Source organism: Ananas comosus, linkage group 12, assembly GCF_001540865.1.
Source record: "Ananas comosus cultivar F153 linkage group 12, ASM154086v1, whole genome shotgun sequence".
Lineage (NCBI taxonomy): Eukaryota > Viridiplantae > Streptophyta > Magnoliopsida > Poales > Bromeliaceae > Ananas > Ananas comosus.
The window spans coordinates 7657429-7673040 of record NC_033632.1 but is presented as its reverse complement, the minus strand read 5'-3'; the positions used below and the strand labels follow the sequence as shown (position 1 = coordinate 7673040).

At 37.8% G+C, this 15612-nt stretch overlaps 1 protein-coding gene and 1 pseudogene across 2 annotated transcripts; one reads left to right on the top strand and one right to left on the bottom strand.

Moving 5' to 3' along the window:
• On the bottom strand, positions 337-1443 carry LOC109717959 (annotated as a pseudogene).
• LOC109718342 (protein NSP-INTERACTING KINASE 3) lies at positions 2689-14684 on the top strand. Of its 2 annotated transcripts, none has more exons than XM_020244527.1 (11): positions 2689-3221; positions 4412-4544; positions 4628-4699; positions 4826-4969; positions 5071-5142; positions 5252-5311; positions 5416-5513; positions 5620-5787; positions 9658-9999; positions 10841-11232; positions 13773-14684. In XM_020244527.1, the coding sequence occupies exons 1-11, from the start codon at positions 3101-3103 to the stop codon at positions 14121-14123; spliced, it is 1953 nt and encodes a 650-aa protein (XP_020100116.1). In that variant the 5' UTR covers positions 2689-3100; the 3' UTR covers positions 14124-14684. The 2 variants fall into 2 exon arrangements, with proteins under 2 accessions (XP_020100116.1, XP_020100117.1); XM_020244528.1 differs by having other exon boundaries at positions 2691-3221; positions 5638-5787.

Below are 15612 nucleotides of genomic sequence, written 5' to 3'. Positions count from 1 at the left end.
TTTCCGACGACGATGCCTCTCCGCCGATGCCGACGCCGCGGAGGTCGTTGCGGCACCGCAGCCTCAGAGCGGGGGGGCCTTAGCGGCGTCGTCACCAGCGCCGTGGCCATCGGCGGAGAGGCGTGATAAAAAAAAAATTATAGAAGAAGGAAGAAGAAAAAAATAAAGATAAAAAATTATAAAAAAAGAAAGATGAAGATGAAATTGCACTGTTAAAATAAAATTACACTGTTTAAAATTTTTTTTGCACTGTTTTAAATAAAAGTTGCACTCTTTGAGACAGCAATTATACTCTTTGGGATCAGATTCACACTTTCTAGCACAAAGTTGCACTATTTAGGTGAAATTTACACAATTTCTCTTTTCCTCCTTCTTCCTCTGATTTACACCATTTTTCTTTTTCTTCCTCTTTTTCCTCCTCCTCCTTCCTCTCCACTTTTCCCCACCAAATTTCCTGCCGAGGTAACGAGAAAGGCCCACCGATGCAACTCCCACCAACACATCATTCACGGTCTAGTAGTAAATGAAGAAGAGATCATTCAAATTTCGGATCAATCGCCGCACATTCATCGATCACCAACAAAATTCGTAGTAAAAAGTAAAAGCCCTAGATCGAGAGGGCGAGAGGGGGGAGGGGGGAGAGGAGAGGGAAGGGGAGATTGCTCACGCAGCCCATGGCGTTCTTAACGCACTTGAGGTCGTGGAGGCTGGTGGTGCGGTGGACAAAGCGCTTGCGGCGGCAATGCCGTGTGGGTCCCCGGGGGGCGAGGGCGGGGCTTTGAGCTGCGTGGGCGAGTCGGCGAGGAACGTGGAGGTGGCAGCGAAGAGCGTGGCGTCGACGAGGATGTGCCACGCCATAGCGAGCAAGGACTAGAGCCAGAGGAGGAGGCCTAGGAGGCCGCAGCCGCAGCCGCAGCCGGGGCCATGGTGAGGGCGAGGGCGAGGAGCGGCGGAGGGGAGGGAAGGAGGGAGAAGGGGTCATCGACGCGGCGGATGCATGCGAGGAGGAGGGAAGTGAGGGAGGTGCCGAGGGAGTGGTAGGCATCAAGGTTCTGTCTCCTGGCTCACAAGGATTTGGCCTTAAGCTCTACAAAGTAGTGAGAAGACAAGAAGGCGGTGATTGAGGGATCTCGCATAGATTTGTTCGAGCCAGATGCTTACCGCCTTTCTAGAAAGGGGTATAGGAATTTATCCACATCCCTTCCTGTACAAACCTTTTTCCAGGGGGCTCTCGATGAAAAGGAATCTAAGAAAGAAGAGCAAAGAAATGCGGAGCACGACGAAGACGGCGATGGAGGATATGGGGAGGTTGAGGATGTGGAGCTCCCATAGGGGGCCGATCACGTCCATAGTGGAGTCGGCGGCGGAGAGCGCTGAGACATAGTCCTCCACCACCCGCTCAGCGGCAGTGGCGGGGGAAGAGGGGAGCGGCGAGGGGTCAAGGATGATGACGTGGATGGGAAAAGTGGAGGGGAACGAGGAGGGGAAAGAAGAGGAAGAGAAAAAAAAATGGTGTAAATTGGAGAAGAAGAAGGAAAAGAGAAATGGTGTAAATTTCACCTACAGAGTGCAACTTTGTGCTAAAGAGTGTAAATCTGATTTCAAAGAGTGTAATTTCTATCTCAAAGAGTGTAACTTTTATTTAAAATAGTGCAATTTTATCTTTATCTTCCTTCTTCTATAATTTTTTATTTTTATTTTTTTCTTCTTTCTTCTTCTATAATTTTTTTGGTCACGCTTCTCCGCCAACGGCCACGGCGCCGGTGATGACGCTGCTAAGGACCCCCTGCTCAGAGGTTGAGGCGCCGCAGCGACCTCTGTGGCATCGGCATCAGCAAAGAGACGTTGTCGTCGGAGGCGGAGGAGGAGGGAGAGGGAGAGGGTGAGAAGGGCGGGGAAGGGCGAGAGAGGCATCGTCGTAGCAGACGGTGAAGAAGGGTCAGAGAGTAGAAAAAAAAAGAGTCGTGGAGCGGCCTCGGCGAGGTCGGAGGCGAGGAAGGCGAGGGGTGCGCGGGCGAGTGTGAGGGCATGAGGGTGAGAGGCGAGGCGGGCCATTTCCTTTTCCGCCTCTGCCTCCGCTGCTTTATTCGGAAAGAGAGAAAAAAAAAACGAGAGAAAAAAAAGAGTAGAGAGAAAAAATAATAAGGATATTTTGATCAGTTTACTGAAAATTCGGATCGAATCTGTAAAATCGAAAAAAGGAACCCACTTTTACAAAAATTCAAAATTTGTGAATTTTTTATACAAGTTGGCCTCAAGGGGTCATTGTACATTTTTTAACCAGCAAAAGATTCTTGAACAAAAACAGCCCATGAATAACAGTAAAACCTCTTATGCGGTGTCGTCTCGTCTCAAATCTTTTATTATTATTCTCTACTTAAATTAGTAACAGTAATTGCTTAGTACTAGATAATTAGATCGTATATGAACTATAATAATAGTGTGTTGATACGGGATAATACTATAATCCCCTCTGTCGCTCTCTCTTCACCTGTGTCGCTTTTTGGCGGTTAGTATTGGCCCTTTCTTTTTGCATGTTCTCACTCTCTCTCTCTCTCTCTTTCTCTCTCTCTCTCTAGCACACCGTGTCCGTGTGGCTTTTCCTCTGCCCTTTTGCGGGCGAGAACGATGCGTATGATCTCATATATCCCCACTCCACCCAACCCCACCCCACCCCACCCCACCCCTTCTCTCTCTCTCGTGCGAGCGTCCGCAGAAAACGAAGCAAGGAATCGTCCGTAGATAACTCGACAAATCCCTCTGCCACCCCACCCACACATCATCATCATCATCTTCATCATCTTCATCTTCATCCGCATCATCCCTTCTCTCTACTCGAGCTCTACTAGAAGAGAAAAGAGGAGAAAATAAAAGAGAGAGACAGAGAGGGGTGGGTTTTGAGTGTAGTGTGGGTTGGGAGTAAGAAAGATTTTAAGAAAGATTTGGAGATGGTCTGTTTTGGTTGTGGGCTTGGTGGAAATGTGTTGATGTTGGGAGTGGGAGGAAATGGGTTAATGCGGCTGTGATGAGAACAGGTAAACAAGGTCATAAGGAAGAGTTTAGACTTAGATTGGGGGAAAGTTGTATTTGAAATTGTAGCATGGAGAGGAGAGCAGGTGGCCTCTTCCCACTTCGGATCTTTTGGTTCATGCTGTTTTTGTGGACTTGCTTCGAGAACAAGTCCTCTGCAACTCTCTCTCCTTCTGGTATCAACTATGAAGGTCAGTAGATCTGGGCTGCCTCTTCCTTTTTTTCCTCCTTTTCTCCTCTTCTTTCTTTTCTTTATATATATATATATATATATATGTGTGTGTGTGTGTGTGTGCGTGCGCGTGCGTGCGTGCTATAATGTAGTTCCTTTGATGGAAGAGGCGGTGTTTGGTAGATTGGTCATACAAGTTTTTATCTGGATCTTCAAAAATGGAAGAGGCGGTGCTATAATGTAGTTGTCTGGTATGCTGGTGTCTCAATTTCCTTCCATCTCTTTGGCCCTGCTGCTCTAGGGTGTAGTGCCGTGTGAGGAAGTGCTTGTCTGAGAAGTTATATGAGGAAAAGAATTTTCCCCGACAGCTTCTCTACATCGTATAGTTAAAAGCTTCAAATTAGAGATACTGACCGCTTCATTTCTGCCTTTTGCTATAGAAGATCTAAATTCTTCTGATTTCCAAATGCACTGCCGCTACAAGCTACTGCAATTGGAAGCAGTGCTAGGAGCGAGGCCAAACAAGCTCACTTTCAATGTCACACTGAGGGAAAAGTTTACTAGCCATATTATCCTCGCACTGAATTCTCTGGACCGCGAACACCATGATGATTATCGGAAGTTAGAAATATGCATTTTCCTTGCACAATGGACTCTCAAGATATTTTCCTTTTCCTCCATTTCATTGGAATTTTGACTTGAGGTGTTTCTGGGAAAGTTATGCTGCAACATATGATCTCAGTTGTGTACTTCTTTTTAGCCTATTACCAAATTGCACAGGGGATCCTATGTCTTACCGTCAGAAATATGATCTTGGTATATACTTCTCTTCTTGTGACAGCTGTTTTCATTCTAAAGCTCCTCCAGCGTTCCTTTTCCTCTCTGAAGCTCAAAAGTTCATTTACTGCTCTTTAGGTCATGTGAATTTTAGTGCCTATCTAACTTACCATGTATGCAGTCCTAGGTTTGTCGCTGTCGTATCTTTAATTCGCACTCTTCTATCCAGAGGAATCTGTGATAGGAGTTTTCGGAAAGCTCATATTTGGTTTCTGTTCCAAGTAATTATGTAACTTCGCATCATTAGCTTTGTCTTCATACGTGGTGCTGGGAGTATGCTGCTGCACATTTCTCTAACCATTAGTCTTTTCGTCATTTTTCTTTTTCTTCTGTTTTTTTTTTTTTTTTTTTTTTTAAAATTTCTGGATGCAGTTGTAGCATTGATGGCTATTAAAATGCAACTAAACGACCCATATAACGTTTTAGAGAATTGGGATATTAACTCCGTTGATCCATGTAGTTGGAGGATGGTCACGTGCTCTGCTGATGGATACGTTTCTGCTTTGTAAGACACAAATGCTGCATCATTTGACTAATTTCCAACCTCCATCATCAGTACATTTATAGTTATTTTTTAAATTTTTACAGAGGTCTACCCAGTCAAAGCTTGTCTGGGACTTTATCAGCTGGCATTGGAAATCTCACGCATCTTCAATCTGTGTAAGTAAAGCAACCTCTTCGTAAACTCGAATTCGAATTTAAACTAGATTCTGTTGATTATTCTCTTGATAGCATTGTTTTACTTGGATTATGAGATATGCTCCGTTTTTCTATCCCTATTAACAGGCTGCTGCAGAATAATGCTATTTCTGGTCCTATTCCTTCTGATATTGGCAAGTTGGAGAAGCTCCAAACACTTGATCTCTCCAACAATCAGTTCAATGGCAGTATACCTAGTTCGCTGGGAGAGCTCGAGAACCTTAACTATTTGTAAGATTAAATTTAACTCCAATCTTTCTAAGCATGAGTAAACATCAATTCTTAACTGAACAATTTTTGTAAACTTACTATTCTTGTTCTTATTTTGTCAGACGACTTAATAACAACAGTTTGTCTGGGCATTGCCCCGATACATTGTCCAATATCAATGGCCTTACTCTCTTGTATGTTCTTGCTTTACATATTACCCCTTCCTCTTTATGATCAGCAATTCTATTTATGGAAACACCCAATTCATTATTTATTATGTGCTGTAATTTACATATGTGGCAGGGATCTGTCATATAACAATTTAAGTGGTCCCCTACCAAAGATTACTGCTAGGACTTTCAAGTAAGTTATTCATGTTTTCCTGCCTTTCTACTTCCTTGCTTCTGATTGGTTATAGTGAAACCAGCAAATTATATGGTATTATTATTTTTCTTGGTTTGTTACAGCATAATTGGAAATCCTTTGATATGTGGCTCAAAATCTGGAAACAACTGTTCTTCCATGTCTCTGGACCCAATCTCATATCCACCAGATGATTTAAGGGGTATGTTAAATTATTCAATCAAGAGAATTTTTATCTAATCAGAGCGAAGTTTCTTTTCTTGCATACATATTGGTAATTATACTCCATGATTATTCTAATTAAATAGGCATATTGGGTTTCTCAGCTCAGCCACAATCTGGAGTGGCAAGGAATCACCGCTTAGCTATCGCCTTTGGTGCAAGTGTCGGTTGTGTTGCTTTGCTCATTGTTGGTGTTGGTTTGCTCCTTTGGTGGCAGCACAGACACAATCAACAGGTTTTCTTCGATGTAAATGGTAAGACCCCTTAAGTTGAAGTTTCTTTATTATTATTAGGGGCAATTGCTTATATACCTTTGAAAAGTTCCCAACTTTCTGATTTACCTCTCTTAGAAGGTTAATATTGAAAATACCCTTTTTATGTTCCAACCTATTTCAAAAATATCCCTAGAGTTAAATTCTATTAATGAACTATTCGCAAGAGCTGTTATCTCTATGAAATTACTATTTTGTCCTTTCCAATATACCCTTCTACCATCACCGACTTTTTTTATTTTTTATTTGCCCTTAAGTTAGGGGCACAAAAAGTATTTTGATTTTTTATCTTCTCAAATGTACCCTTCTACCATCACTAACATTTCTTATTTGCTCTTAAGTTAAGGGCAAAAGAGGTATTTTTATTTTATTTTATTTTTTAACTCTGGGAGATATTTAAATTACGTTAACTCAAGTTAACTTAACGGGTGGTAACTGCAGAAATATTTTGGAATAACGGAGGAACGTATGAGGGGTATATTGAAAAGAAAAAAAAAAGTAGGGGTAAATGAGAGATTTCTTAAATTTTGAGGGGTATATTGGCAATTATCCCTTATTATTATTTTTATTTACATCAACTCATGTTGCTGTTTTCCTGATTTTCTTTTCTTATGTATCTACATTACCATTTTGAGCTATTCACTTTCTAGTTTGGCATTTTTTTTGAGAAAATAGAAGGCTAAAAATTGTACACGCTTTTTTTTGATTGGCGTGTGGTAGATATTTGTCATTCTGTTTACCAACAGTTAGTGTAACAACTCTCAAGAGACTCAGGACACTGTTCATTCGACAGTAAATTGTGTCTTGCAATTGGTTTTACTGCAATATCTTGCCTTTTTTTCTTATCTTTTACAACACAGATACTTTCTTCTTCTGCTAATCTTATCTTTAGCTCTTTTGTTTTCCACTTTTCACTTTGCACATTTTAAGAGTGGTCCATATTTTAGAAAGAAGGATAGAATTCGAATATGATGTAATTGGGAATACTTCACATGAAACTGGGTGCAAAGAACACTATTGAGTATTGTCTTTGATTCTCAAATGAGGATTATATAATATGTATGATGTTATGTAGGATGGATAGGGCGTCCTAAGTTTTGATGCCCTCCAAAATAGGATTTGAATTTTTGTCGAAACTTTCAAGAAATTTTCGGATTCGAAGGGATCAAAGTAGAAACAAAATAGAAATAGAAAGGATTGAAGGAGGAAATTAGAGATAAATTATAATGAGAAGAGGGAGGAAAAAGTAGAAAGAAAAAAAAAGAGAGGAAGAGATCGGTGAGAAGAAAAGGAAAGATTGAAAGAGCGAGTTGAGGAGAAGAAAAGATAGAAGAGAATGAGAGAGAGGGATGTGTGTGGTGCAAAAAAGAAAAATTCTGAAAGTTAGGCCCAAAACACAAAAAAAAAAGGTTAAAGCTTAAAATATTGCGTGCCATTATAGGTACGCAGCGGCACTGTGCCACGGTACCCTTTGGTATCACACTTTCTCGCGCGATACCCTTTGGGGGTTGCGGCACGAGGGGTCCAAGAGAGAAACCCCCCTGTACCATGCCTCTTAATTGGGGACACGGTACATATTGCCGCATGCCGACCGGCACGGGGCGATACTTTAAACCTTGGGGAAAGATAACCGGACTGACTTAGACTCACTTTAGGGTGACGATCTGTGAAGGAGGAGGATGCACATAGACAAAGGCTTGATCTTTATTACAAATTTATTATCTCATACTTATCATCACACAATAAAGCTCTATGGCTTATTTACATCCTTAGCCTTATCTAAGCACAGCAGGCTTAGGATTACAACATATGAAAGTTTGTACTTTGTAGGAATATATTTGCAATTCACTATATTTGTAGGGAACTGTATGAAAGTTGTACTTTGTAGGGATATATTTGCAATTCACTATATAAGTTTGATATTTGTAATTTAGTTCTGGTTTAAAATTTTGAAGTTGAACTTGAATTTGAATTGTAAATTCAAATTGTATGTTCAAATAATGAGTTTAAATTTGGATTCAAATTCTGATTACGAATTTAGATAGTAAATTGTGACGCCCCACGTTCTAGGGGATCACCCATCCTAGAACTACTCTAGTTCTAGCACTTAATCCTCTTAACCTCTTGGGCCTAACCATCGTCCAAAATGCCATAGCCGAGTTAAGAAGTTCATCCTTATAACATCTTATATATAGGACTATTCTGTATGCTGGGGTGTCACATTCTTCCTATTTTTAAGCCCTAACGTTTTCGTCAAGCTCAAGCACACTCACAAGGACCAGGTGATGTGGGACTCGTCTCGCTAGCCTTTAGCCGACGATTTGAGGGAGTTGTGCTCTGCCCACAATGGTCGTCAGTTGGGGAGTCGCGTTTGTCAAGCTCAAGCACACTCACAAGCACTAGGTGATGTGGAACTCATCTCGCTAGCCTTTAGCAAACGATTTGAGGGAGCTGTGCTCCGCCCACAATAGTCGTCAGTTGGGTAGCCGCGTTCTGCCCGTTGTATAATCTTGGCTCAGTCAAGACTCATCTCACATTTCCAGCTGGTGATTGGCTCTAATACCAATTATGACGCCCCACTTCCTAGGGGGTCACCTATCCTAGAACTACTCTAATTCTAGCACGTCTATCCTTCTTAACCTCTTGGGCCTAGCCATCATCCAAAATGTTATTGTCGAGTTAAGAGATTTAGCTCTATTACATCTTATATATAGGACTAATCCAAATCCTGGGATGTCACATAAATTTTAATTTTACTAGAAATTTGAATTTTTTGAATTTTAATTTGAACATGAATTAGAGTTGTGAATTCACTATCTCCTTTTGAATTCAAATTTCATATTCAAATTGTGAATCAAAATTTGTGTTAGAGTTATAAATTCAAACCATGAATTTAATTTTGAATTCAAATTCTAATTTTGAATTTCAAATCTGAACTTCATATTTTGAGTGTTGAATTGGTTTTTTTATTTTGAATTGTGGATTTTATTTTAAATATTTTTGTGGGCATTGAACTTTCCTCAACTAAACAATAATAATTGGTTGATTTCAATTCCGATTCCTGTTATGGACCGAACAAATTAGGGGATTTCATCATTCCTTTTTCGATTGCGGTCCATTCTGATTCCTATTCTAATTTCATTTCCTACTTTATTTTGAACCAAATGTGCGGATTTCATCATTCCTTTTTCGATTGCGGTCCATTCTGATTCCTATTCTAATTTCACTTCCTACTTTATTTTGAACCAAATGTGCCCCAAGCTCTTGTTTCTTTTAATATATATATATATATATATATATATATATATATATATATATATATATATTGTACGAGGCTATTAATACTATCTATAGTACTGGAGCTCCGGTACTATAGTTCCGTTTTCGATCTTAGGGTGTTCAAAACAATGATCCACGTTGTTAAATATGATCTAGAGTATATGAAGTTTTTAGGAATAAAATTTTAATTTTTTCCGACATCATTTACTTAATAAGTAAATCATATCAAAATGGACGGTGGAAATTGAACAATCTTTAAAATTTGAGTATAGAACTTTTAAATTCAAGATCAAGGATACTGGCCTTGATCTAGATAGTTTAAAGTATTTTCTATCAAAATTCGATAAATTTAGATTCTTCTACACCATTAAACTACAAACTCGCCATAGTAACCATTGAAAATTGATATTTGAAATAGTTTGATTATAAAGTAAACTATAACGAAAAAATATATATATATATATCTATATATATATATATTTATATATATATATACCTACATCTCTCTCTCTCTTTCTATATATATATACAAGTTTTCAATGTGCACCTTATCAATCAGCCTGTCATTTGCAGATCAATATGATCCAGAAGTATCCCTGGGTCATCTGAAGCGATACTCCTTAAAGGAGCTCCGAGTAGCTACTAATAATTTTAACTCAAAGAATATCCTAGGGAAAGGTGGATATGGGATTGTCTACAAGGGGTGCTTGCGTGATGGTACGATTGTAGCTGTTAAAAGATTAAAAGACTACAATGCTCTTGGTGGGGAAATTCAGTTTCAAACTGAGGTTGAAATGATAAGTTTGGCAGTTCATCGGAATCTCCTTAGGCTTGTTGGATTCTGCACGACAGAGAATGAGAGACTTCTTGTCTACCCTTACATGCCAAATGGAAGTGTTGCTTCTCAATTAAGAGGTATGGTTTCTTTGTGTTTTGCATGTGCATTGACATGATTTAGGACCTGTTTGGGTGTGAGAATAACTTATCTAGCATATCCTTTTCTTTAATCAATGGGTGCGCGGCAGTTGCTTAGTGGGGATTATGGCAAATGTCTAAATCTTGAAGATCGTATAATATATTTAGCTTCCTAGTCATTTTCTTAGAATATGATAAGCCACTGCTAATTATCCTGAGAAGTTGAAATTATCTAGATCTCAATACCTTACTATAGCTAAAAATCAAACTCCTAAGTAGGAATCACAGGACGTACAGCACAAGTTTTCCAATATAACTTCCTCCTACATCTGAAAAGGCCCTTAATTGGAAATTTGAATAGCGGTGCACCAAGAATGTAAGTGACGTTGATTATTTTGTTGCAGAGTCGGAGAGGTGTTCTTGGAAACTGTTGTATGATGATTGCAAATTATTATTGCTTAATTATATTGGTACTATTGGGTAAATTCCAGATACTCAGTGAATGATGCTAATGAACTACAAGCTTGCTCCTGTGCATTTGAAGTTTGTTTATATTCACGATCACCTATGATAATTGCACACTTGTAACTTTGCAAGGTTTAATAGATACTTCACTGCTTCATTGTGCACTTTTGATTGAATACGAAAGTTTAACAACCAGTAAATCTCTTAAAAAAAGGTACCTTGCACACGTTTGAATATTGTAGCTGCCATAAGTTTTGACTTCTAATTTGGTTACTGAAAATGTCGGTCGATTTTAACAAAAGAGCAAAAGCGAGAAAAGCTTTTTTTTTTTTTTTTCTTCCTTTTGATTGCTTATTAGTTTCTTTCCTTTTTGCAGAACATGTCCATGGTAGACCAGCTCTTGACTGGCCAAGGCGAAAGAGGATAGCGTTGGGGACAGCAAGGGGTTTGCTGTACCTGCACGAACAGTGTGACCCCAAAATAATCCATCGCGACGTAAAAGCAGCAAACATTCTTCTTGATGATGATTTCGAGGCAATTGTCGGGGATTTTGGATTGGCGAAGCTTTTGGATCATCGTGAGTCACATGTAACGACAGCGGTCCGTGGTACTGTTGGGCATATAGCTCCAGAATATCTGTCGACTGGACAGTCATCAGAAAAGACCGATGTTTTTGGCTTTGGCATACTATTACTTGAGTTGATTACAGGTCAGAAGGCACTGGACTTTGGACGGGTAGCAAATCAGAAAGGAGTGATGCTTGATTGGGTAAGCTCTCTGTTTTTTTCATGGTATTATAGGTTCTGAGTCTTTCTCCATATATTTTAGGGAAAACTACAAAAAGCTCCTCCATGGTGCAGAGCATTTGCAGTTTATGACTGATATACTGTGGTTCAGAGTAGCACTGTCTCCCTGTAAATTTTTGTTTACTGTTTCTTGAGGATTTGTCTAAGAAAGGGTACCAATGGTGCTACATTTTATAAACTACGAGGTGATAAAATACAAATTATAAGATAATGAAGTTTTTCGTTCTGTGGTTCATGAAAAGAAAGTGTAGCACTTTGTTATCCATTTTAACGGCAAATCTGATGGAAAATTAAAATAGAGACCACATTGGTGTGCAGTGCTACACTTCAAACCACATAATAGTAAAATGAAAAAGCACAATCCCACAGTTGGGCTTTTCGATGATTTCCCTTCATTTTATCGCAAACACAAAAAAAAAAGGTTGCTTTCTTGTAGTCTCTCATTTTTAAAAATGGGTTTTCTAGTGTACAAGGTTTCTCATTTAGAATTCTTGGAGAATCAAACTTCTGTAGTCTTTATCCCTCGCATGCAGAGCCAACTTTCATGGTTGGAGTCCATGATGCTCAGGTCATAATAGAGCAATCTTTGATTCTTTAGTGCTGCTAAATGCTCTGTCATCGTTAGTATCTCATCGTTACAACGTGAAAATCTTTAAGAAAATTACTTGTTGAACCGAGTTTGTCTTACGAGAAATGAAGCTACAATTGGCAGAATGTTCTAGGTCTGTTTCCTATCAGATCGATCTTCCAGGTGATTTGGTTTCAAAGCAGGTCCTACGCCCCTTTTTTAATGATATTGTTAGTTCGGTTTGCTATATTTGATATTTAGTGGGTTAAATCTCCTTTCATTACCTTTTGTTCCTCTTTTCTGATGACAGAGTATGGTCCATCTAATCTTCCCTGACTATTCTAGAATCACTTCCTATAAGATCAAACTTTTGGGTTTAAATTATCTACTCATTTGCAAATAGCCAATAATCTATAATCTATAACATTATATGAAAGGGCACCTGGACGGTGCCACTTGGAGCCCTCCGGGTGCCCTTCCATTGTTTTATTTATAGGCTATACTATTTAATTAATTATATTTTTAATATTATGTATATCTATAACATCTATAACATCTATAGCATTATATAAAAGGCATCCTGACTGTGCCACGTGGCACCCTCTAGGTGTCCTTTCAATTTTTTAATTAAATTTAATAATAATTTTTTAATATTATTTAATTAATTTTAATTCTAATATTTTTTATTAATAAAATTGATTATAATATATTCTATATTATTTAATTAATTTAATAATGAGATAGGATATGTATCATTTCAATAAATTTGAAGTAATATCTGACAGCTGATTGAGATTGAACTTTGACATGTAATAGGCATCTTTAGTCTTCTATAACTTCTATAACTATATTATTTAATTAGATTTTATAATATTTTTTTACTGAGAAAACAGGATATACATAAACTCACTAAATTTTAAGTTATAATTGACAGGTTATTTGAGATGACAACTTAACATTAGATAACAGTTTTTTAGCTATTTAGTTTGTTTACTTATTGTGAGTAAACAACTCATATTTACCAAATTTATATCATATCTTTCGCTCATCTTTTATATATTTAGTTATTTTAATTAACGTGATGAGAGAATTTATATCTATTAAAATTTTAGCTATACTCCATAAATATGAGATATGGTGACTAAAAATCATATTTTTAGCCAATAAGTCATTTATTGTGAAAAATTGGAAATGATTAGATATGTATCATAAAAATAAGTAATTATCCAAATCAACCCAATTTTGTGGTATGTGAAATCTACTCGGAATATTAGATCACTTTTAGATTCATTCTTGTCTTATTGAATTATAGTAAAATTTAAGCATACCAATTTATGAAAATTCACTAAATCATATGTAATAATATAATTTAGTAAAATATTCATGCACAGGAATATTTGAATCCATGTATGATTTGTAAAATTAATTTATATTTTAGAAACATGTAATGTATAAATTATACTATTTTGAAGAACGAAATAAAATTTTGGCACCCAAAATCTAAAATCTTCACGTATTGCGAAATAAAGATTTTATTTTACAAAAAATTCTGTGTACAAGCATGGAAATCTAAAAAATTAAATTTATATATAGTAAACTTAATCACTATGTATGATGTTGAAAACGGAGAAGTTTGAATTCCGCAACTTACGTCGCAGGGCAATCCCCAGTCCCACACGGACAAAATTATCTTTTCGCTAAAAAGGTATTACTGAATTATAATTTAATATTTTTTAATAAAATTTTTATTTATTTTATATAATATTATTTAATATATATTGTCATAATCTGCAGTGTAGTGTTGGTTTTGTTGGGTGGTTTTTTTTTTTTCACTTGTATCCTCAGAAAGGGGAAAAAAAAAGAAGAAGAAGCAAATGCATAGACAAGTGCATAGTTTACCTAATTTTTGGTCCGTCCTTTTTACGTACATACAGGTTAAGAAGCTTCACCAAGAGAAGCAGCTGAGCATGATGGTCGACAAGGACCTAAAGAGCAACTACGACAGGGTCGAACTGGAGGAGATGGTCCAGGTGGCGCTCCTCTGCACACAATTCCACCCTGCGCACCGCCCGAAGATGTCGGAAGTGGTGAGGATGTTGGAAGGGGACGGCCTTGCCGAGAAATGGGAGGCCTCACAGAATATTAATACTAGTAATAATAGTATCAGCAACACTCCAAAGTCTGTTAATAGGTCCATGGAGCAGCTGCCTCCAAGATATTTGGACTTTGGTGAGGATGAGTCTTCATTATATTTGGAGGCCATGGAGCTCTCTGGCCCTAGATGAAAAAACAGAATGTTTATTTGTACATGCCTTCATTTTTTTTTTTTCTTTCTTTTTCCCCCCCCATTTTGGTTTTTGGATCAGAGTAAGGAGCTAGAAGGGAAGGTGGTTCTATTTGAGCTGGTATATTAGAATTAGGATTAAATATAGTGAGATAAATGTATTATTGTCGTGTACAGAAGGAAAGAGAGAAGAGTGGTGGGTATAGCGCTGAGAACATTTCTTATCCATTTCGGAATATTTTCGTCTTTGGGAACACTCTCTGGCCGTAGAATCTCTAATTCATCTGCAATTTGCGGAAGCTATCTCGTGCTTCGCCGTAGATTGGAATAATGGGGTTATTATTTGTTGTGCTAGCTGACTGGTGTTTTTTTTTTCTCCTTTGAACTGTGGAAATTAATACTCTGTTGTGAGTTAATACTCTGTTGTGCTATTCATGCAAATGCAATTGTACTGTGGCATTGAGTAATCAAGGTGTATGTATTACAAAGTTTTGTTGCTGAGACTCTTGCCAAGAGCTGAGCTAGATAACTGTCGATACCATTGAATTGAGCTATTCGTAAATACTGAATGCAGCTGTGAGCGTGTTGTGTTACATTACTTATCTGACAGGTTTAAAGGTGGTAATAAGACTGCTGCTGTTGGCATTCTATCTTAAAGTGCCTGGGCAGCTCCATTCTTTGCTTGTAAACTCTCCTCTCTCTCTTTTTTTTTTTTTTTGGGGGGGGTTCCTATCTGAAGAAGTTTTCTTTTAGGACTTGTCAAATCTTGTTTTGGCCTTGTATTTGCAGCTGTCACATATTCAGGCTTGTTTTCCCTCGTGTGTGAGAAAATTTTCATCTAATTAGCTGTGCTGCGACTTTAAATCTCCTTCTTCACAAAGTATGACCTAGTTTTGTGAAATAAGCAAATGTATTATTATTATTATGACGTTAATAGAGAGAAATTCTATGAATTATTGGTAAAACAAGGCAGCCAAGTTGAAAATGAAAATCCGAAAAATGCTGACGAATAGAATATATTTTGGTTTTTTTTTTTTCTTCTTAATGTCGAACTCCTTCGCTAAATGCGGTTTTTTGTTTTTTTGAGAGATAGGTAGCACGCTATCCGCTTCGTTTATTTTATTTAGAAATAAACTTAGCTGGAAATGTGAATCAACTAGGATTCGATCTTGGGACATCGGGAACCAACCACCAAGCCCTTTGTCACTTGCTCTAGGGACAGCCGGTCCGCTAAACGCAGTTTTGTTTTGAAGTTATTGCTGTTGGGGATTCTTATTTCGCTGCCTATTAACTGGCTTGCCCTTTGTGGTTTATTAGCAATAGTATATTTTTGGTATAAATTTATGGTGGACCGTCTCCACTACAGGCCATTCCGAGATTGATCCTTTTAACTATTTTTCTCTTAATTAATTCCTCAACATTTGATTCTTCTGATATATACAATTTTCGCATACTACATTAGAAATTTTATTACATGTAAAGGTAATTTT